The following is a 23450-nucleotide window of genomic DNA, read 5'->3' as shown; positions in this document are numbered from 1 at the left end:
TTACTGAAAATCTTAAAATATTATGGTAAACTATCAAATTTGAAAAATAATCCCTCAAAATCAGAGATATTAAATATTACAGTTTCAAAGGCAGAGAAACAGAGTCAACAGAAAGCTTTTCCCTTTGTATGGGAAAATAGAGAATTAAATTAGTTAGGAGTAAAGCTCACCCCTTCTTTGAAAAATCTATATCAAATAAATTATTTTCCACTAATAAATGAATTAAAGGAGGAACTAAGGAAAATATTTGTAGGGCCACTCTCCTGGGTGGGTCATATAAATATAATAAAGATGGTTATAGTTCAGGGTCCTTTTTTAGGACCATAAAAAAGATAAGTAAAGACATATGGGCGAATAAAAAACCAAGAGTTCTGTAGCTATGAAGTATCATGTAGGGATAAAGTTAATGGGGGTTCAGGAGTGCCGGATTTCAGGAGATATTACCGCTCGGTATTGATTTCACGAATAGCAAAGTGGATTTACAATACACAAGGGAAAACATGAGTACAAATGAAAAATGCACTAAGCGGGTCACAATTAGATAAGATAATTTGGCTTCCACAACAGTATAGAATTTTTTCTGAAAATATGAGCACTTTAACATGGAATGCTATAAGGGAGTGGGATAGAATTCAGAAACAAATAGCATGGGAGTGTAGTTCACTGTTAATACCTTTGAAGGGAACATATTTTTTCTTTTTTTTGTCCTTTTGCATCTTTATAAAGTTCCATTACCTTGTTAAGCAGGACTTTTGACAGTTCTTTTCTGATCCCCATGGCTCAGTATCTAGCGTAGTCAGTGCTTCCACGTAAGAGCTAACAAACTCATTGACTATTTATACATTGACACTAATTGCAAAAAGCCACAGATGTGGGACATTAACCTCTAATTGGCATTTTAACCCCTGTGTGTCGCCTTGTGTGTCTGTACCAAGGCTAAACATTCCAGGGTATGTAAACTTTTGATCATGGCCATTTGGGTGATTTCTGTTATCATTATAATTTAAAAAGGAGCCAAACAACGATTTTATAATAAATGGCTTCATATGATCATCACCCTTCAATAAAAGCATTTTTTTGGCATGATCAGTCATATTTTCAATATCAATGCCAAAATTTCACAATTTCTGCCAGGGTATGCAAACTTTTGAGCACAACTGTATGCAATACATCACAGACTAAATGAAAGTTTCAGCTTTGATAAAGCCAGTTTACACAATTACAGTTATGATCATTATGTCATCAGCATACTTATCAACAGTTCTGGAGAAGAGTATCATCACTAGTAATTGTTTATCAATGGTGTAATGGTAAATTTATTTTAGCATTTATAAACTTGATGGATGGTGAAATCACCACATCCTTATTATTCCTATCTTAATTTTCTGCTCTCCATATGGCTTGTTTGACTCCCCTCACCTGAGATATAAATTCACAAAGTTTGTATAAATAGCACAAACAACTCTGGCAATCTTAATTCTACTGACTGTTCCAAGATTCTGTGGCAGGTAAGCAAAGGATCTATAAATGTTACCTGGAATGTTAGCTTGATATATTTTTCAGCCTAATAGGTCTATGAGGAAAATATTATACTACATGAAACCTACATACAAAAAAGTCACTTTTATGGGCATTTTAAAATAATTTTTGCAACAATTTGCTTTGACCTACTTTAAGGGGAAACAAGGTAGGTTTGGATTTACCAGGACTAAGTTAATATTAGGTCAGGTGTTAGGTTAAGGTTAATGTAAAAGTCGGGGGTTTGAGGTCAACGTGTATGAACACAATACGATGAACCTCTTACTTGCGCCTACAAGGTATACGGTCTAGCAAATTAAATACTGTACCATGAAGTTTAGTCAAATCTCTTTGATAAATTAAAAAAAAAAATTGGAAATCGAGTGCTGTCCTGTGCACTCTGCAATGCCATCACACGCAGTCTACTTGGGTAGGTTACATCTGTGAACTACAGACCACCTAACTTGTAATGTTATGAAGATGAGGAAAAGGGAGACTTTCTGCAGTGCTAACACACTCATGCCATAGAGTGACAACACTGCTCCTCTATAGACACAGTACAGCAATGGATCATAGTCACCATAAAGGAAGTCTGTTACTGGCAGGACCACCAGATGAAAATAAAGGAGGCAAAAAGCCTTAAAAAAATGCAGCCACCACATCTATTTACTTTATATCAAAATATTGTTATTGGGTTCAAACACACTCAATGTTTGAATGTAGGGTTTAGGTAAAGGCAAGGGTTAAATGTTAGGTTCGGAAAGTATTAAGTTTAGTTTAAGTGCTGTGACTAGGTTAAGTGTTAATTTGATGGTATTGGTTGAGTTTTACGGTGTGAGTGAGGAAAGGGTTAAATGGTATCTAAAGCCCTTTTTTTTAAGCCTTGGCTAAAATTTGTAAGGGTTAGATTGTCAAATTTTTATTGTTGTCTGCGTTCTGCTTGGGGAGATTCACTCTCTTTATTTGCTCTGGTGACCACTGTCACTGGGACAGAAAGTGATAGAAAAGCCAACATTTTAACAGTGGGGAAACTGTACTTTACAGTTTCATACTGTTTACATTGCAGTTACTGTACATAAGACATTTACATAATGTCTTATGTACAGTAAATGAAATAAAATTCCTTCCTTTGCGCTCTACACCATTGTTTTTTTGACATCCCAGAATATTAATATAAATTACACCAGACAGACCTTCACACCAACCATGTATAACACCCTCCTAAATAGCTAGGGGAAGCTCTAGCTTCGGTTGTTAGACAAGTGCTGAGCAGCAGCCCAGGTGCAAAAGTCAGAGAGAGGTTAAATTTGGGTCAGAGCTGAGAGGCTCTGCAGACCAGCCTTATGGAATTTCCACCTGCTCTAGAACTTTGGACAAAGGTCTAGAAGCAGTGGGCGGACCTGAGGAGTGGCTGACAGGGGATCTGGCCAATACCCAACAGGAGGCTTGGCAAAGGGCCAGGACAACCTGTAAGAGTAGCTGAGCCTGCTCAGTAGTAGGAGAGTTCAGGTGGAAGATGGAGAAGTAGGCTGGAGTGCAGAAGGGGGCCCACCTACAGGTGGAGATGCTGGACAGGGAGAAAGCTTTCATCCTCACTGGCCTGCTGAGAGAGGACCACCTGAGCAGCAGAGGAGGAGCGGCCCAGCTAGAAGGCCTGGTAGCAGCCACCGAATCAATAGCAGCACAGGATAGGGACAAGTGAGTAAACCTACACCCCCTGGGCCAGATAGGGGAAGGAGCACTCTGGTGGGAAACCAGATTAGCAACCTGCTGGGACTGTCTTTCTTTTAAAGTGGCAGGACTGGATCTCCTGTCCAGGGATTTCCTTCAGGCAGCCAGATCAAGGAATATTTGGGGTCTGGAGAGGTACACTGGAGATGCTGGCTAGCTCTCCAACAGAAACTGCGTTGCAGTAGACTTGTAAATAGTTTCAAGAAGTTGTCCTCGGTTCATCGATTCCATTGGGCATCCCATATACCCCTTTCCCCATCCAAGTTGATATCCCCCTAATAAAATATCAAAAAACAAGCTCAAGGACTGACTTCTAACTCCTGGATGCAAGTCGTTGTGAAAATGTGTGTTACCTGGCTGTGCAGGACTATAGGGGGACCCAAACAATCTAGCAACTCTTAAGGAGGTAGTGCTACACATGTTAACAAAAGGGATGAATCTCATTGCTTTTATAATACCGATAAAGTAGAACCTCATTAATAGGCATTTAAAACAGGATGATGACATCATGGTGTATTTTTGCATTCAATCATCTTGTATCTGGCTTGGCCTATACTAACAGATGGAGCCATTAAAAAGGGGAAACTTCTAAACCTAAAAGGTAGGGATAGTGAAAAAAGCTGAGATTAGAAACGGGCAATGAGTGATATTTACATAACGCCATAATTGCTGCTGTCCCCTATTTATTGGGGTTTTCTTTTAAATATGTCAGCATCTACAAAATGACTACTCTGCCATTGATCTGACTTTCAAGGGTGATATAAATATATATTTTTATAGCTGATTTGTAGGCAAATATAAAGACACAAATTAATGCTGTTCTGTAATTATCTATTTATCATTCAATGCATTTTTTAAACGCAAACAATGTAAGTACCTGAATTTACCTTGTATCATCCCTTCTAAAGTATACAGCAGTCCCTGTACACTGGAGCTGTGTGTGAGAGAAGCAGTACAAGGAGCCAATCAGTTCATGTGCTGGCAAGAAGCATGCTGATAGGAGGAGAGAGCATGGTAACAGAGAGATGAGTTCATCACTGAGCAGTTTCTTCTCTTTACTGTCCAGTCAGAACCTGGGTTCAAAGGAATAAAATTGAATGATGTTGGCTTTCAGACTGAGTGTAACTAGTGGTTGAAAAAAAGCAGTGTCATAGAAAACTTTGGATTGAAGATGAATTACAATATACTGGGGTGTGTTTTAATGTCATGCCAATCCATTATAGAATATCTGTTAATATTTCATAAGGTTTCTCATATGTTTCTTGTTGTCCGTAGGATGGGACCCTCCATTTCTCTTGCCCTTTTCGGCCTTCTGGCTATTACTGTCTCTGTTTCAGAAGGTAAGAATGGGTCCTTTCATTAATCATTGTAAAAATACTCTATGCTCTATAATCAGGTTATTGGTGGTGTTGGGTAGCTGCTTGGGGAAATATTTTATATCTCATTGTAAAGCCTCATGCACACTGCCACTTCTACATTCACTTTTTTGGAGCTTTTAGCATTATTTTGCCAAAGCATTTGAACACAACTCAATAAAAGCCTATATATCCATGCACACATAGGCTTTTATCAGAGTTTAGGAGCAGCATCATGAAAGCAGAACATCTGGTACTGAAAGCTGATTTGGTCAACTAGTTTCAGGCATGACTATCTGCCCTGATTTCTGGCCAGTGTGTGTAGTATGTAAGGCAACATCCAGGGCTCAGTAAGAGGAAGGGTAGTGTACAGAGGTCAGTAGGATGTAGGGCACTGTACAGAGGTCAGCAGTTGGTAGGGAAGTGTACAGAGGTCAGCTGTATGAAGACCAGTGTATACAGATCAGTAGGGCAGAAGACAAGGGTGAGCAGGTCAAAAGTACTGGGGGGTCAGGAGGGCACAGAACTTCTTTCTTTACGCAGAGTGGCGCAGGGAAGCTGCCACGGCAGAGCTGCACATTCTTTTGCTGATCCTCACCAGCCTTCTTCTCACATTGTATCACTTGCAAGCGTCTTGGATTCGGAGAGGAGGGTCGGTGGGGAAGCGTGCACTACACACTGGAGGAGCTCAGAAGAGCCCAAACCCGCCTGAGCCATTTCGGAGGCATTCCCCACCCCACATCCACATGTATGCAAGGGGCGAGGGCTGCCTCTGTAACCTAGGATTGGCTGAGCGTGCACTTGTGCAGCTCTGCGGCTATTGGGGAGAGGACAGGGTCGGCAATGTGGGGACATTTTCATAATCTGCATGTCACTCACCTGTAGCCGACAGGTAGATCATGATCAACGGGTTGCCAGCCCCCAGTCTAAGCATTATTGTGTTTGGGCATATGCAATATGGTCGCCAGGCGTCCCCATAGTTACACATTAGTAGTATATATGACCGGCAGTGTGCACTGAGTCCTTTCCCCTGACAAAGTCACGTGACACAACGTATAGGGAGGATGTGATGTCATATGTGGAACAGGAAGTGATGTCCGGAATGAAACCTGTGGTATTCTAACAGAGACTAGTGATATGCTGTACATTTCTTTTATCCTGTAAGTGCAATTTTTAAAACAAAAAGTAAAGATTGTTTTTTATACTATACTATGCTGGTTCATTTTCTTGTTTGATATTGGAGGTGTACAGAAAAGCCAATCAAGCAGGACCCCAATCTTAAAGGGACACACACCCTTGAAATCCAGGTGGTGCCAGAGTAGCTACAGAGGAGAGTTCAGAGCAGAGTCTGTTGATGTGAATATAAAGAAAAAAGCGATATATGACCTAATTTAATTTTTGGGTCATGGGTGCAAGGTGAGATCATGGTGAGCACAGTGGTGGAGCACCTGTGCAACCAGGAGGGTTGCTACAGCACTGCAGTTTTAGTCACAAATCTGTTTGAATCAATTTTAAGGCACTTCAGTTCACAAACTTTGTTTAGCTGTGTTGTGAGCACTTTATTCATTGCTGAAGCAAGAATAATTTAAAGTTGTGCAGACATTGATTAATTCACTTACTTTAGAGGTAACAATTCTAATTTACTTTGATCTGTTTTAGTAAGTATAAGTATTATTAGACTGTATGACTTTCCCAGCTGGATTGGTTTTCAGCATGGGTAGTCAAGGAGAATGGATGAAACACATTTTGGCTTTATCTAGGCAAGCTCAAGCAGTTCATTATAGCACTGCCTTATTAACAGTTCTTCTTTTAATGTATTGAGGCAGGACTAAATACACATGACCTAACCTTTAGTGAGAATCTGAAAAATCTAACATATAAATACAATGATTGGAGCTAAAGACCATAATCAGACTATAGTTTATCTTTTTAGGCTATTTTACAAATGTAAAACATGCACAAATATTATACAAGTAATTTCCCCACAGCTGCTCCTCGATCCTCTTGTCCATCCGGGTGGTTCTTCTACAAGGCTTACTGCTATGGCTACTTCAGATTCAGCCTGTCCTGGTCCGATGCTGAGGTAATTGGCAAACAATAAGTGTAATGAAAGGCGTTTAGGGCACTCAGCTGTTTATGTTGTTTTAAAAAAAAAAATCCTTTTTTGCAGTTTGAATGTGTCAGTTATGGTGCACACTTAGCCTCCATCTTAGATGGATCAGAAGCATCGATTATTGCAAGCCATGCGGGTGCTTATCCCAAAACTGTAGACATTTGGATTGGACTTCATGACCCACAGCAGGTAAGATCAAGGCACCTGCTGTACATATCAAGGATGCCAATTAATCCAACATCTTAATATACTCTTCTAACCTTGGTTCCTAAATAATACATCTTGTGTATGTGTGTGTCATTTAATGTGTATTTACATTTTTGTATTATAGGGTGAATTTATGTTTTCCCAATTTAAAAATGAGACCCTGTCCCAATTAATTGCAGCAGGCTGATATTTTCTGGAATAGCACCAAATAGTGGAACAATTTATATATATATTGTTTTGCAGCAGCTCTGGACATGGATATTATCTCATTGTTGGGGGGGGGGGGAATTAAAAGTGGGGGGTATGCAAGCAATGTTTGCATAATTAGATCTATATGAATCAAAGTACACATATAAACAATTGCATAATAAAACAGAATGCCCAAACCTGTCTTCTAAAAATGTTTTGACAGTATCACGGATAAAACAGCGTATGTTGATTTCATACATTGACACAACTGTGAAAACATCTAGAAGCCTGCAAAAAATGACCTATATGTGGTCATTGCGGACCAGAGTGTGCAAACATTAAGTAGACCTTGTGATACGAGTATATTAATAGGAGAAAAATGTCCATCATCTGTCACGGCCAAGGTGCTGAACCACTGCCAGAGGCTGCCAATTCAGCATTCCCAGGAGAGCACAGGCAGAACACACCAGGGTAGTGTCACACATCGTGATAAGCCAATCCCAGTATTAAGGACACCTCTAGATGTTAGGAAAAATTCAGTTAACACAAACATTTTCTTCCTACAGTTATAAAACATTTTTAGTTAACAAAAGAATATATTAGATCCATACTTTCAATGTAATAAAATCTTTATGGAACACTGGAAAGTGTACTCTGCTGTAAAAATGTCATTGTAAAAATATTTTGTAAGATAAAATGTACGGTGTCAATATCTACTTCGAGGAAAAAGGAATTTCAACAAAAATATTATTCAGTCAGTAATAACACACACACACTTTTTTTCCCTCAGAAAATCCACATTGTAACTTATGTAACATTAAAGTCTTCATTTTAGAAATCAGAAATAATTTTACTTGATTTATTTTGAGACATACAATATATAAAATGTATATACATGTTTATACTTTATTATGTGTTCAGAATTATTGACAATAGTAGATACAGTTTTTTTAGTTTACATATATGTGTGAAATATATTATTCAATTCTCTCATGGCCAGCCTATATCCTGAAACAGAATATGCTTTTCATGCTTCACTTTAACTTTTGAAAAACCACTGACACGGAAAATGGGTACATTGTAGACCACTCTTTAGAAATTAATATTTCTATAATAATTTATTTTCATACAAATAACATTTGCCACACAATATAATTTCTATTGTTCCTATGTTGATCACATTAAAAATGAAATCCCACAACCCATATAAAATTTTAATGAATAATTTATTATTTTCATTCCTTACACTAAACTAAAAATGTGTGTTCCCTATAAAAAAAAACCCACTTGTGCTAGTCTTCTACACCTGTACTGTGCAGATTTGATCATATTATTTAGCACCAGGACAGACAGTCAATATCTGTGCATGTAACCTGGGACTTCATAATTCAAGTATCTACAGCCAGTCAATACACTTCTAAATATGAACTTTACTAAATCAGTGTTCCCAGCGTTCTAGTTAATTTATCTCCGCTATCAAATATAAACAATTTCGCAGTTATATGTCCTAAAACTAAAGCCATTGGGGTTGATTCACTAAAGGAATAAAGGCTGTCCATTTTGAAAAAAAGAATGTTCAGTGTGCGAAATGTATTTTCATGTAGCTCAGTTAATGATATGAAGCTGTGTTGGCTACAATCATCCAATCCTGTGCAAATCTAAACAAAAAAAAACAAAACAGAAATTTTAGATGAGTGGATAATTGAAGCGGACAGAGCTTTAATCGCTTGCCTACAGGGCACTTATACCCCCTTCCTGTCCAGGTCAAGTTTCAGCTTTCAGTGCTGTCACACTTTGAATGACAATTGCGCGGTCATGCAACACTGTACCCATATGAAATATGAAATTTTTATAATTTTTTTCACACAACTAGAGCTTCTTTTGGTTGTATTTAATCGCCACTGGGTGTTTTATTTTTTGCGCTATAAAAAAAAAGCAAAACATTTGAAAAAAAAAAAGTTTTTCTTTGTTTCTATTATAACATTTTGCAAACAGGTCATTTTTCTCCTTCACTGATGTGCGTTGATGAGGCTGCACTGATAGGCAGCACTGATGGGCACTGATAGGTGGCACTGATAGGCAGCACTGATATGCAGCAATGATGGGCACTGATAGGCGGCACTGATTGACGGTACTGCTGGACACTGACTGGTAGCACTTCTGGGGAGCACTAGTAGGCACTGATGGGCACAGGTGGGTGGCATTGCTGGGTACTTGTGGGCAGCATTGCTGGGCACAGGTAGGTGGCACTGGTGGGTGGCACTGATCATCAGTGCCCAGATCATCGGTGCAGATCTGTCAGCTGACAATTGCCAGTTATCGGCAGTACTTCCCTCATGCTGTGACAGCGTGAGGAAAGTGCAGCCGATAACTGGCAACTGATTTTCCCGTTGACCTGCTGTGTCATTGGACACAGCTGATCACATGGTAAAAGGCTGCTGTGATTGGCCTTTTACCACATCTGTAGGGCACAGCGATCACAGAGATCATCGGGTGCATGCCCCCAAGGGCGTGAGTGAGGGCACGTTCTGGAAGGACATCATATGACGCCCTCCCAGAACTGGACAACCATGCTGTAGCCGTCATTCGGCTATAACGCGGTTGGCAAATGGTTAAAGTCAGTATCCTCTATAAATGAACAATGCCTAAAGCTGAATTCCAGGAATTTTGCCACTCTGTAAAAAGTGAAGGCACACTATGAGTTAAGTCCAGGTTGGCGCATGCTGCCTTTTGGACTTATCTTTATCAATTAGACAGGTTATGGCTCTGCTGGAGCATACACTGAGAAACTTGGAGCTGTGAGAGAGGAGAGAAACATACCGAGCAGCTATGTCTGCCCCTCCCCTCTGCTACCCATTCACATAACACAAAGCTTCTGTGATTGGGCAGGAAGAGGGGAGGGGCAGGCATAGCAACTACAGTGACTCTACTACTGAAGATGCTGAGTCCAGAAGGATCAGCAACAAGCTCCCGGAAATAAAGCAAAAGCTGTCTTCTGGGAGTGCAATAAAACTGTTACATGTAAATAATAGATAAGTCCAGGAGATGTCATGCACCTCCTTAGACTTAAAGACGTAGTAAACCGCATTAACAGATAAAATAAAAAAAAAACCCTGCAAAGTAAAGGCACAGTGTGCTAGTGTGCATTGCATACTAGCACATTATGAAGGAATTACCTTGAAATGAAGCCGTCCAGCAGAACGCTTTCACAGCTCCACGGGGCTTCCATCTTCTCTTCACACGGTCTTCCTCCCAGGTTCTTGAGCTCTGGCCAGCTGAATGGCCAAGCCACAGTGACATCACTCCCAGGCCACTGCACGGTGCTCTGAAGGAATGGCACGGGTATGCTGTTCCTTTAGAGCTCATGCTTAGAATATAACAATGGGCTAATATCTCCTAAATGGTTCATGTTTAGGAGATATTAATTTTGCCTACAGGTAAGCTTATTAAAGAAAAGTTTAATACCAAAATTTACAAAGGATCCGCATTCCTAGAGTTCAGCTTTCAAAGTGAGCATTCTTTTCACAAAAAGGATTATTTATTTTGCGAAGTGAGCAGTTAATCAGTCCCATGACCTTCAATCATCAACATGTATATGATATTTTATTGATATATATTAACACTCTTAGTATAGTGGATTGATATGTACAATTAAAACAAGAAGTGTAGGGCAAATGTGCTACTGCAAAGTTCCTTTGGTAATTATTGTCATAAATGTGGTTCCAGAATCTCCGGTGGAAGTGGAATGATGGCTCCATGTATAATTATCGTATTTGGATAAAACTGTCAGATGTAACTATTAGAGATAAGTCCAGGAGATGTCATGCAACTCTTTGGACTTAACTGATAGTGTGCTTTTAGTTTTTACAAAAGAGTTGAATTCCTGGAATTCAGCTTCAAAAGCGAATACAGTAGATTGACATGTACAATTAAAACAAGAAGTGTAGGGTAAATGTGCTACTGCAATGTTCATCTGGTAATTATTGTTACATATTTGATGCTAGAATCGCCGCTGGAAGTGGAATGATGGCTCCATGTATAATTATCATTCTTGGAAGAGTGGAGAGCCCAAAAATCTGCAAAACTCTGAATACTGTGGAGAGCTGACCATTGACACCAGTGAGTAACCAGACAAGATGTTGTTGGTGAACTATACTGAATATTATTGTAACATGCATACAATATTTTTTCTGTTTTTCCTTCCACAACAAGCTGCATTGGAAGCAAATTTTAGTAATTTTCTTACTCCCTACATTTCAAATATCTGTGTGTAATATTACTGTTTGAACCCCCCATATATACTCCCTTCTTACAGGTAAGGTGGTAAGGAAGACTGTACAAATTAACAGGATTTAAATTTCTACATTCGATGTAGTGTAACCTGTTGGAAAATTGAAAGACATTTAAAACATTAATAGCTTCCCCAGGATTGTTTCAATTGATAACAAATTGTTGATAGGGCTATGGTTTTGTCAGCAGTAAGGATTTGCACCTGTTCCCTCAACACTGAGCAATGAGACGGTGTAGCATAATCAAACCTATTGCAGACATGCAAAGAGAACATAATTCTTTTTTTTTTTTTCTTTTAATTTTAAACAGGTTTAAGAAAAGAATTCCTAATGATTCCTTTTTCTCATTTAATTTGAATAATTTCTCTTCTTCCTTTGTCAGATTACCGTCTGTGGAATGATGCTCCATGCACGAAACAAAACCACTTTGTGTGTAAATATAAACCGTAAGAACATGGTCCTACTTGGGCATAAATTGGTACATCACATTCCTTGTACTGAATTCTGTAAACCTTAATAAATATCTTTCTGCAAAGCAGTGTTTGCTGATCAGTGCATGATATAGGGTTTGCTGGAAAATGGTTGGGGTGAAATGACAGTTGATGCAAAGAAGCAGTAAAATGGTTATATTAGATATTATTGTCTATATAATGATAGACATTATTTACAGTTGTGACCAAAATTATTCAACCCCCACTGAAATTGAGTGTTTTGGCCAGTTTGACATTGCTTTTGATCATTCAGTCATCTTGCTTACATTTACATTAAAGAGGCACTTGTAGGTCAGACAAATATAACATAACAGTTATAATGAAATAACCACAAATGTCTTTTCTGTGCTCACAGCATTATCAGTTTTATTCAACCCCCAAGTGACATTCAATCTTAGTACTTAGTACAGCATCCTTTTACAGTTATAACAGCTTTTAAACGTGAAGCATAGCTTGACACAAGTGTCTTGCAGCGATCTACGGGTATCTTCGCCCATTCTTCATGGGCAAAGGCCTCCAGTTCAGTCACATTCTTAGGCTTGCGCACTGCAACTGCTTTCTTTAAGTCCCACCAGAGGTTCTCAATCGGATTTAAGTCTGGTGACTGCGATGGCCACTCCAAAATGTTCCAGCCTTTCCTCTGCAACCATGCTCTAGTGGACTTGGAGGTATGCTTGGGATCATTGTCCTGTTGAAAGGTCCAACGTCTCCCAAGCCTCAGGTGTGTGACGGACTGCATCACGTTTCCATCCAATATCTCCTGGTACTGAAGAGAATTCATGGTACCTTGCACACGCTGAAGCTTCCCTGTACCTGCAGAAGCAAAACAGCCCCAAAGCATGATTGACCCTCCACCATGCTTCACAGTAGGCAAGGTGTTCTTTTCATCATAGGCCTTGTTCTTCCTCCTCCAAACATAGCGTTGATCCATGGGCCCAAACAGTTCTAATTTTGTTTCATCAGTCCACAGAACACTATCCCACAACTTTTGTGGTTTGTCCACATGGCTTTTGGCATACTGCAGTCGACTCTTCTTATTCTTTGGAGACAGCAAGGGGGTACGCCTGGGAGTTCTGGCACGGAGGCCTTCATTACGCAGTGTGCGTCTTATTGTCTGGGCTGAAACTTCTGTACCCACATCTGACAAATCTTTTCTCAGTTCCTCAGCAGTCACACGGGGACTTCTCTCCACTCTACGCTTCAGGTAGCGCACAGCAGTCGAAGTCAGCATCTTCTTTCTGCCACGACCAGGTAGCGTTTCAACAGTGCCCTTTGCCTTGAATTTGCGAATGATGCTTCCTAAGGTGTCTCTTGGTATGTTTAACATCTTTGCAATCTTCTTATAGCCATTGCCCTTCCTGTGAAGAGAAATCACCTCTTCTCTTGTCTTCCTGGACCATTCTCTTGCCTTCACCATGTTTGTAACCACACCAGTAAATGTCTAGAAGGAGCTGAGTATCACAGTCATTTTAAAGCTGCCTAATTGGTGCTTATTATGCTTGATTGCTGCTCGGTGACATCCACAGGTGTTTTCAATACCTGATGGAAAGCACCTGTATGAACCTCTGTTCTTCAGAGTGGTAGTCTTTAAGGGGTTGAATAATTGTGGCAATGAAGAAACCACATAAGAACCATTTACTACTGTATTACATAAACAATTGATGTCATTTTAGTTGCATTTGGGTAGTTACAACGTCCTTGTAGGATTTGATTCTGAATACAATTCCAAATGTACACTATAGTCCCTAAACCCCTTTACAGCATTGGGGGTTGAATAATTTTGGTCACAACTGTACATAAATTCTAAACAGTATTGATAGAGATTTTGCTTGCACTTAACAGTTATTAGGCTTGTATTGTTATGGACAAATAACAAAGTTTGTGAAAACACATTTAAACTCTTGCCTGGGTTCAGGAATGGAACAGTCCACTCTTCAGCGCTGGTGAAATGTATTCTGCAGCGCGCTTCCAAACTCCAGAATTCAATAGTTTTGGAGCATTTTGCACAGTGTGCAGCAAGAGGCATTCTCCTAGGATACCTTATTACTGCACTTTTAGCACAGTACACAAGTATGAATGAAGCCTAATAAGCAGGTAACATTTTCAAGTGAGTAGAAAGTACAATAAATAGTGATGTGTCGTGATCTCACAGACGTGGCAATGTTTTATCGTTCACCACGGGGGGAGACAGTGAAGAGCTGAGCCAGATCCCGCATAGACTGACAGATCCTTTGTCCAAAACGGTGAGAATTCTGGGGAGAAATAAAAAGATTAGATAAGGTCTAATTGAAAGAGGGCCTGTTCACACTGTGTGGTTCCATGACCCTACTGTAGGACATTGGTCAAATTAACTGAATCTAGTGCAGGCAGCTAGTCCTTTTACATTGCTCTACAGTGTGTAGTTTAAGAGTTGTATATGCTGCAGCCTGTACTTAGAATTAAATGGTAATGTCCAAAAACTGCACTTCCATATTTTAATGCAACAAAATCAAGATGAGAGAAAAATGTATGTGAAACATGTACAATACACATTATAATGTGCTACAAAGCAGGTACAAGTGCATTTAAATACCAAAATGGAATTGCATGATGTGAACAGGCCCCGACAGTGACTTTAAACTGACTTTCAATGTAATATAGAACATAGACGCACCCACAATATAAACAATAGAACCCCAAAAGCTCCTTTTAATTGATACGGGCCATACTCTATATAGCTATTTTTTTCATAGTCATTAAACTCCATATAGGGGTAAAAACTATATGATTTTACTTTGTCCATACATTTTTAACCAATAAGTATCCATGGTGGCAAATACAAATGAAATATGACCTGTAATACTGGTACTGGTTATACAAAAAAAAAAAAAAGCTAAAAAAGTAGAGGAAATGAGCACAGCATATCCTATAAACCAATAGGAATACAGATTTTACTAATAAAAAACAAAATAGTATTTCTAATAATAATATTAACAAAAAATATAATTAATTGAAATTGTATTGTTTCCAAAAGGTTTTAAGGAAATATATGGAAGGGCTACTACCAGCATTGTAAAATGGGATACAAAATTTAGGTTTTAAACAAACTAGAGCTGTTAACTTTGGATTTCTTGGATAAAACATCATGTTAAGCAAATATTTGTGTTGATTGAGGTTAAGCAATAGGACTCGATGGATAACGGTAAAGTATCCAAAATTACATCTGTCTCCTACACCAAAATAATAAATAGTGCTCTTTCAAATAGAGAGAAAGGAAGGGATATAATACACAGAGTGCCAACATCCCTAACGAATACAAGGGGGGAAAAGTCCTCTTTTTTGGTGGGACCTTAACGGCACAATTTACTTATATGGTAAATTTCAACAATTCAAAAAAATATTTTTTTTTCAAATAAAGGGTCTCTTGGCTTCCTAGATCAGCAAATACTTAGATATATTATGCACTAGCTCACAAAGTAATCTCCATATCTACTCTGTTGGTAGTTCTGGCAATATACATCTTGCCCTTTAGAAATGGTGCCCACCATTGGTTACTGTAGCACCCAGTTTGCAAGCTCCAATATTGGATTGTTCTGCAACGAGGATGTGTCAAATGCAATGTTTGTCCCTTTATTAAAATGCTTCTGGTTGCTACAGAACAAGAACAAAAATATATAGCAAATTATCCTGCTGAATAACTAAAAGGCAAATCAGTGGGACCTGAACCAGTTTTTATACACACTTGAATGACCCATGATCACGCTCCTGATGGAAAATGATCTTATCTGCAATAGATTTGATCACTGGGAAAGGCCTAGTTGGAACTTACCACTATTTTCCATATATTTCAAACCACTCATTATGTACTAGGGATTCAACTAAGGTTGTTCAAGAGCCTCTCACCTGCATAGATGTGGCCCTTAAACATCTACCACCCCACCCAGATTATCTCTGAAAAGGTAGCTAATGGGCTGATAAGTCCAGCCAATGGGCCTACGTTATCAGAATAGAAGGTCTGGAACAAGTCTTTTCTGCAGTAGTCTGCTCATTTTGTGTCTGTTTACACCCGCCTACCTCGATCCGATCCAATCCCCTATAAAAAAAAAAATGGAGGAGGACTGCATCCTCTTCTGTTTGAGTGGACCAGATCGGAAGCATCCAGGTCCAAACAGACAATGGAGTCCGTTTACTCCCGCTGCCCAAAGAGCAAATGGGGTCTGTCTATTCTCTTTCTTAGTACCACAAACCTGTCAGGATGCTTGTGATTAGGGATACTCAACTATTCCAACATAGTTATTGGATTGGGAGGGAAGAAAATGTATTTCCACTAAGGAGTTTCCAAGTTAACATTCATAAAGAAGGGCTGTACAGGACTATAATAGAAAATACATAAACAGACTTTTGTTTGGTTTAAAACACTGGGGAAAAAAAAGTGATCTTTGTACACAGCCCTGACAGTTTTTTCCCCAACCCCTGTAACTGTCAGATTCATTTTACTTCTTTGACTTATTCCGACCTTAAAAATATTGCTGCCAAGCTATTTGGCTTGGGGGATAAGAATGGAAAACTTTTGGCAAATCTAGTGGCCGACCCATGTTACCAAACAGTGGTTCCAGAACTGATTATGATTATGTCAACAGGCCTTAGTACCATGGTTCCCTCAGAGATTCTATTGGAATTTATCAACTATTTTAGTTCCCTGTATGCTAACACTGGGTAGCCCTAGACGATGCCTTCCATGAGTTGATGACCTCACTTTCTTTACCTAAACTTTCGCAGGAGGAGGTGGAGAGTTTGGAGGCTCCGATATCCCCCCTGGAAATAGAAACTACCATCTTTTCCTTTCCTACCAACAAATCCCCAGGCCCGGATGGTTTCCCTGCGGAGTGGTACAAGGAGCACGCCTCCCTTATAGCACCTAATCTGCAACAGTTGTTCTTGTCTTTCTGGAATCAGAAGACCCACCACCATCCATGTATCAGGCACACATTATCCGCATTCCCAAGCCAGGAAAAGATCCACATCATTGTGCCTCCTACAGGCCTATATCCCTATAATATTATGACCTCAAAATATTAACCAAGGTGTTGGCAGTGAGGCTTATGAAGGTTCTTTCCTCTTTAATTAATAGTGACCAAACTGGGTTTATGCTGGGTTAATCAACCGACATCAACTTGAGAAGGGTACTTACCCACCTGCAGCTCCCTTCTGAGGATTGTACCACCAGAATACTGGTAGCCTTGGATATTGAGAAAGCCTTTGATTCAGTCTCCTGGAGGTACATGGATGACGTACCGAACTACTTTAGCTTTAGCCCAGTATTCCAGAAATGGTTTAGGCTGCTTTACAAGTTCCCTGTTGCGAGAATCAGACTGGCAGGGGAGCTTTCCCCTCCTTTTCAAATCCAATGCAGGACACAGCAGGGGTGCCTGCTCTCCCCTGTGCTGTTCGTGCTTGACATGGAACGACTTGCTGAGGTACTCCGTCAGTCTGACAAAGTGTTGGGTATATGTGTAGGAAATATCACTGAAAAAATGCAGATGACCTAGTACTATTTTTACAAGATCCGGGCCCATCATTTCAGGAGGCTTTAGCTATACTCTTCACCTTTGCCACTTATTCTGGGCTCCACACTAACTGGGACAAATCATTAATTTTACTTATAAACTCGGGCACCCGAGCTGCAGCTGACCCAAACCTCCTTCTACAGTGGTATACCTACATTACGTATTTGGGCATTATTATTTCCCCTAACATGCAAGACTTTTACCAATTAAATTTAGAACCAGCAGTGCAGACCATTAGGCAGAGGCTAAGGGCCTGGGATAATCTCCCCTTGACCATAATCAGGCACATAAATCTAGTCAAAATGGAAATTTTGCCTGTGTTACTATATGCCTTACGGTATTCTCTAATCTGGATACCCAAACATTTTTTTGTGATCTCCACTCTCTAATAAGTTCATTTATTTGGAGAGCTTGCCCCCCGAGATTTAGTGAAAAAAAAATACTTTGTTGGCCTTGGACGCAAGGAGGCCTGGTGTGTCCAGAGCTGTAGAAATATTTCTTGGCTGCCTTACTCACCCATGTGCATAATTGGGTCAGCAATAACGACACTAATGCATCAGTGGTCCTCGAAGCCGCTGACCTTGGCTCATACGAAGCCCTTAGGAATCAACCGCAACACGGTCCTAGACTGCCATTTCATCACTTCACGTCCGCCATGAAGGCTGTAATCCGGGCCTAGAGACTTGTCATCCCTACAGCACCTCCAGCCTCTTCCTCCTGTTCGCCATATACTCCCCTATGGTTCAGCCTGCAGCTCTCTGAATTCTTAACCATCCCAGACCCCTCTCTTTGGGCCTCTAGGGGGATTAAATATTTGAAAGATATCTGTGACAGAGGTAATATTATCATCTTTGTTAAATTGAAACAGCTCCATGACCTCTCAAATTCTTTGTTCTTTCGATTCCTGCAACTCCACCATGCCTATTCTTCGCAATTTGGGACTGACCTACTCCATCTACCTGATGATTTGGAGACCCTACTACAGGCTGATGACCTAACTAAATCTCTATCCACAGTTTATAAAGATATTCTGCCCTCCATCCATACTGGTCTTGAGTCTCTTCAACAGAGGTGGTGGGCAGAGGTGCCGAAGCTGGATGGGGAAGATTGGGAAGACATTTTAGAATACCCCTTTACCCACATGGTAGCTATGAGGTATAGGCTAATTCAGTTCAAAATACTTCACCCTGCAGCGCCTCCATACTGTTGGAGGTGTGGAGACACTCCTGCGGACTTCTTCCACATTTTTTGGTCCTGCCCCCATTTTTAAAGATTTTAGGCAGATGTCCTCCGCTTCATTTGCCCACAATTTCTGTCCCCTCAATAGTGTTGGTTTGCCTACTGCGTCTGATCAACCAGCTGGCTTTCTCTAGGGCTTCCAGAATATCTACTAGTCTCCATTATACGTCCCCCTCCTGGGGGAGGGGGTAGCAGAGAACTTATTCTCGGTGCTCTCTGTGATATGGGCCAATGTACTCATTAGGTATCTGATGTCTCTAATGTTATTTCTTAAATGTTTCCAAATATCTGTTTCTGATTGTTTCCAATCCCATCGAGTATACTCCTTCCCTCAACACTGAGGATTGTTCGGGTTGAGCTGGACTATGGGTGTTAATGTAGTTGTTGGGGAAATGCCCCAAGACTAAGCTTTGTAACTTTAATTTCATAAAACAATAAAAAAAAGCATTATATAGGTAATTAATACAACAAGAAAGCTGAGATTGCTAACAAAACAAATAGCAAGCACTTAGATTGTACCGTCTCAGGGCTGGAAAGTTTACTGGAAATGTGAAGGGTAATGACATTTTCACCAGCAAAGATGTAAGACACACCATAACCATCATCAGCCACCTATAAGATAGTAAAAGAAGAATTGGAAGTCATTTTATGTACAGTAACAGAATACATATATATTTAGAGGTAGAAGCAGGTGTTTAAAATATACATTTTAACTGCCTAGGTTTAACAGAGGAATAATGAGAAAAGATCAGTTAATTAAGGATAAAGTGGTTGCCAACCCTTACAAATACTTAATGAAGTGACTGACCGCAGGTGATACACAGACATAAAACAAATCCCCCTAAACAAGTTGTGCTTGTTTATCTTCAGTTTTCTAAAAATGTATAAAGCTTTCAGAAAAAAGGGGGCGGATAGCTGATATTGAATGCTGAAGAGCTCAGTGGGGAGAGCTGTGAGATATTCACACAGGAACAGAGCTGAGGCTGTCAATCACAGGCAATGTGCTGGAGCTCGCTCGAGCTTGGTATCAGGAAAACTTGTCAGAAGTGACTCCTGAAGATAGCAGAGTAACATAGCAGCAAAGAAAAATGACACTTAGTGCTCTGGACTGAGACAAGTACACACTAAAGGGGGATATGCTTTGTTAAAATTTCATATATGACGTTTCCAACTGCTTAAGGCACAGGTTTTTACTCCTAATGGAGGACAAACCGATGCTGATGGCTCTTCCTGAACCCAAAAAGCTGAATGATGGTTTAGCCAATGTTTGCCCATCTCCACTAGACGCTTTTCCTCCTGGCAGCAGTGTTTTGGCAGGAAAACCGCTTAACTCTTGTAGCGCATTTAGGCGCATCAAGCACTTGGGCGTTAATTAATTTTATTGGCCAGAATAATTATCTATTCTGGCCATTGAAATTAACACTCAAACACTAAATGTGTCTAGCGTTAACAAGCAATTACACGTGCTTACATGCGTCATGTGTTTTTTTGCCAAAGCACTGCTGCTCCTGGACATGCTAGCAGTGGGGTTTTTTTTCTGCCTGTAAACATCTATGTGTGCATGGACACACAGACTAACATGCAGGGGCATTTAGAGGCAGAAAAACAAACCACCAGACGCCCCTAACAGCAGCGTTAAAAATGTCCAGTGTGCAAGAGGCCCAGGGAATAAAAGGATAAAGCTGTGAAACAGCTTTCTGACTAGGTGCCAGAAGTTATTAGTGCTCTGCTGACAGGGTAAAATATCCTGCATGTCAGTGATAATCAGGCATTGTTAATAAAAAGACGCAAACTGGTTTCATTCTTCTCATCTCCACCATGGTACAAAAAAATGGAAAGGAGCACTACTACTTTATGACTGTTGAATTACTCACTAAAAATGACCATCCTCTAAAAAACTGGGTGGAATAAACACTCGTTGGTGCAGAGTAAAAATTTGTAACAGAAAATTCAGTGCAAAATTATCACAAAAAAGACACAAATTGTGTCAAATTATTATGTCACAGTGATCAGTTTATAGGGCACCAAATGGTGAGGCCACATGTGCACACCTTGGGGTCTATGAGGTGAGATGTCAGGCAGCAAACTGCTGAATGGGTTGTAAGGACATGATAGCAGATCTGTCTCACTAATCTATCATGTGCCCATCAGGGGTGAGCACAGGAAAGGACAGTGAGATGATTCATCAAACTTTAACTCATGAAAATAGTTTTTCATATTATTCTTTAATTGTACATACTATTACAATTTAATTTAATTCAAAAGGAGTATAATTTGACTTTATTTTTACCCCTATACTATTTATGCTGTCACGACCAATACAAAATACTGTATGTGTTTCAATTAATATTTTTCAAACATAAATAAACTTATACATAACAGAGTCATTCTTATTAAACTAGTAACTATTTACATATACTTTATGTTATACATCATTACCATATAACCACTAGTCCTGGGTCACCTACTTCTTCGTGCACTAATGTGCCTAGTATTAGCACGTGAAATATATGCAACTTTTTCAGTTATATGGCACACAAACTGTGACATTCATGGGATATGTCGCAAATAAGGATTTGCATATTTCTGAATCACATGTTGGATTGCACAGGAACATTTCAATTCATTGTTGTTTTTGGGCGCTAGGTACATATTTTGCAACCTGAACCTGCGCTATTTTATTTATGCACCGCCGGTAGTTTATCATGTCCATTATTTTAGCTTCTGATGGTCAATTTAAACTTTGAGAATTTACAGCAACTTATACAACCATCTACCTTACAAAAGTATTTAGCCAGAAGAAGCTGAACTACATATAGGCCCACATACTGCACATCCATGTTTATACAGTGTTTTCCTGTGCAAATACTGCAGTATTGCAGGAAATGTATATTTCTACATTACCCATGCCATACACTAAAACTTACTGGTCCAAATCCTCCACCAGCAGATATATGGTCTGGGAATTGCTCCAAATCAAACATCTTTAGTTGCTGTTGAGGGGTTTGAGATGTAGAGAGACGCCATGGTTCAGACAACACCTAGGAAAAGCACAGTAAACTCTCAGGGTCAACAAATCAAAAAAAAATGTGTAACTAACTGCATATATTTTAAATTACCTGGGCCCTGTGCTGATAGAGTTGAAAAAGATGATTAAAAATGGAAAAGTAAAGGCACCGTCTACCAATTAGTTTGGTGTTATTTATTGATTAATAGATTTAATTTAAAATCTGGTGGGTTGCTATGGGCTTTACTTGCCTCAAGGCCTTTTAACATAGGGGCCAATATTTCCTGAACAGAGACAGTTGCTCTAACAGCAGCAAAGAATATACAGAAGTTATGACTGACTTCACATGCTAATATAGCATACAATTTTACCTTTAGCTCCCCTTTATTGAAAGCCACAATAAAAAGAAACACAGATTACAGGACAGATTACACATTCACACAAATAACAATAACATGATAACATTTTTAATGACAGATATTCTCACCTGTTGAAGGAAGGGAGACTCAGTTCCCAGGTACTTAGACACAAGATAGAGACAAAAAAGGTGTCGGTCAATGCCTTTTCCTGTCATCGCCAAACGATACATGAGTTGGTGACACTCAGCAGCTGCTCGGTACAATGCCAGACGGTTTTCTCTCTGTGTTAAGACAGTTGAAAGTCTAAATGAAATCAACATGTTATAAGACAAGTTAACTAATTCCAAAAAGGACTTGGTATTTACAGTTTCATTGGGATCCTCCATGGCCCTGACAAAATCACAGGATTCCTTGGTGCAGGATCTCACGGTCTCTGTTCGACCCTCACGGAATAAACGAGTCATAGAGGCTTCATAAGTCAGACAGAAGTGCCCTTTATCCTGTGATATCAATAAACCAGAAGAGAAAGTAAGTGTGTCTCACCCCCACACAAAATGATATTTTAAGAAACTACAATTCATTTAAGCCTCATTATTTCATGATAGATCCTTAGTAAACTTCTTTTGTAGTCCCATAAGGGCAAAGCTGAGGCTTCCTAAAACAGTATGTATCTAGATAACATCACTTCACTACCAGATCACTTCCATCAAACATCCCAAAAATAAAGGGTTTCTTCCTTGCTGTAGGATAGAAAGTAGATCTATGCAAAACATTTCCTTCAACACTGGGGTGACTGTGCATCCACAGGCTTATAGAATAGATACAGCCTATCATTACAGCATACAGCTGTTTCATGCTTGTTAGCCATCAGTGCAGTATATGGAAACTATGGCTTCTATAGAGTAGGGCCTGAGGAGAACCAAGAATGTAGAACAGATCATAGTGAGCTGGGCCAAAAGAAACAAGAACCTAAAATTGCCATTATCACGTATACAAAAAAGAAGGACTTTATTCCTCACTTTACAAGTGTTTAGAACCATGCAAATCCTTCCTATGTGTCCCTGGAACAAAATGCATCCAGCACAGATGTAGCTAAATGTTATAGAGCCATTTGGTTCAATGACTTGAAGCTGCATCTGGGGAAAGTTTAGAACCATGTGAACACAGATAGAAATTAGAAGTCTCCACTACTAAAATAAAAAGTGTTTTTATTCTTGCTGTGTTATGACAATGCTATCTCCAGGGCAGGAAACGAGAGGAATATCTTCCCAGAATACCACACAGCTGTAAAAACCTGCCATAAGTTGTAGCTTTTATCCATTCTATTCCAAAATTTAAAAAAAAAAGTTTGGCATGGTGATACCCTTTAAGTCACAGTAGGTGATGACATTTCTGCATTTATTGGT

General features: G+C 39.6%; 2 protein-coding genes across 2 annotated transcripts in view; one reads left to right on the top strand and one right to left on the bottom strand.

The window, feature by feature from the left end:
* The first annotated feature begins 1476 nt into the window (after positions 1 to 1476).
* LOC149443784 (regenerating islet-derived protein 4-like) lies at positions 1477 to 11937 on the top strand. The gene is made up of 6 exons (XM_089655315.1): positions 1477 to 1508; positions 4525 to 4589; positions 6593 to 6687; positions 6775 to 6906; positions 11118 to 11232; positions 11785 to 11937. The coding sequence occupies exons 2-6, from the start codon at positions 4526 to 4528 to the stop codon at positions 11850 to 11852; spliced, it is 474 nt and encodes a 157-aa protein (XP_089511441.1). The 5' UTR covers positions 1477 to 1508; position 4525; the 3' UTR covers positions 11853 to 11937.
* CPT1B (carnitine palmitoyltransferase 1B) overlaps positions 7995 to 23450 on the bottom strand; it is a 53378-nt gene continuing 37922 nt past the window's right edge. Inside the window, exons 15-19 of the mRNA XM_089655314.1 lie at positions 22410 to 22544; positions 22173 to 22325; positions 21606 to 21719; positions 19198 to 19290; positions 7995 to 14145 (exon numbers count right to left, since the gene is read on the bottom strand). Of these exons, the coding sequence (XP_089511440.1) occupies positions 14059 to 14145; positions 19198 to 19290; positions 21606 to 21719; positions 22173 to 22325; positions 22410 to 22544 (582 nt within the window). The 3' untranslated portion in view covers positions 7995 to 14058. The remainder of the gene's footprint in view (positions 14146 to 19197; positions 19291 to 21605; positions 21720 to 22172; positions 22326 to 22409; positions 22545 to 23450) is intronic.

The sequence above is a fragment of the Staurois parvus genome, unplaced genomic scaffold, assembly GCF_062004578.1.
Source record: "Staurois parvus isolate SC_StPar_1 unplaced genomic scaffold, SC_StPar_1.0 ptg000832l, whole genome shotgun sequence".
NCBI lineage: Eukaryota > Metazoa > Chordata > Amphibia > Anura > Ranidae > Staurois > Staurois parvus.
The sequence above is the reverse complement of the archived record's forward strand: the minus strand, read 5'-3'. Positions and strand labels throughout refer to the sequence as shown.

Bases quoted from the DNA above. Each gene is read 5' to 3' on its own strand.
- LOC149443784 (XM_089655315.1), top strand. From the start codon at position 4,526: ATGGGACCCTCCATTTCTCTTGCCCTTTTCGGCCTTCTGGCTATTACT. The intron at 4,590-6,592 runs GTAAGAATGGGT...ATTTCCCCACAG, and splicing joins TACTGTCTCTGTTTCAGAAG to CTGCTCCTCGATCCTCTTGT. The intron at 11,233-11,784 runs GTGAGTAACCAG...TTCCTTTGTCAG, and splicing joins AGAGCTGACCATTGACACCA to ATTACCGTCTGTGGAATGAT.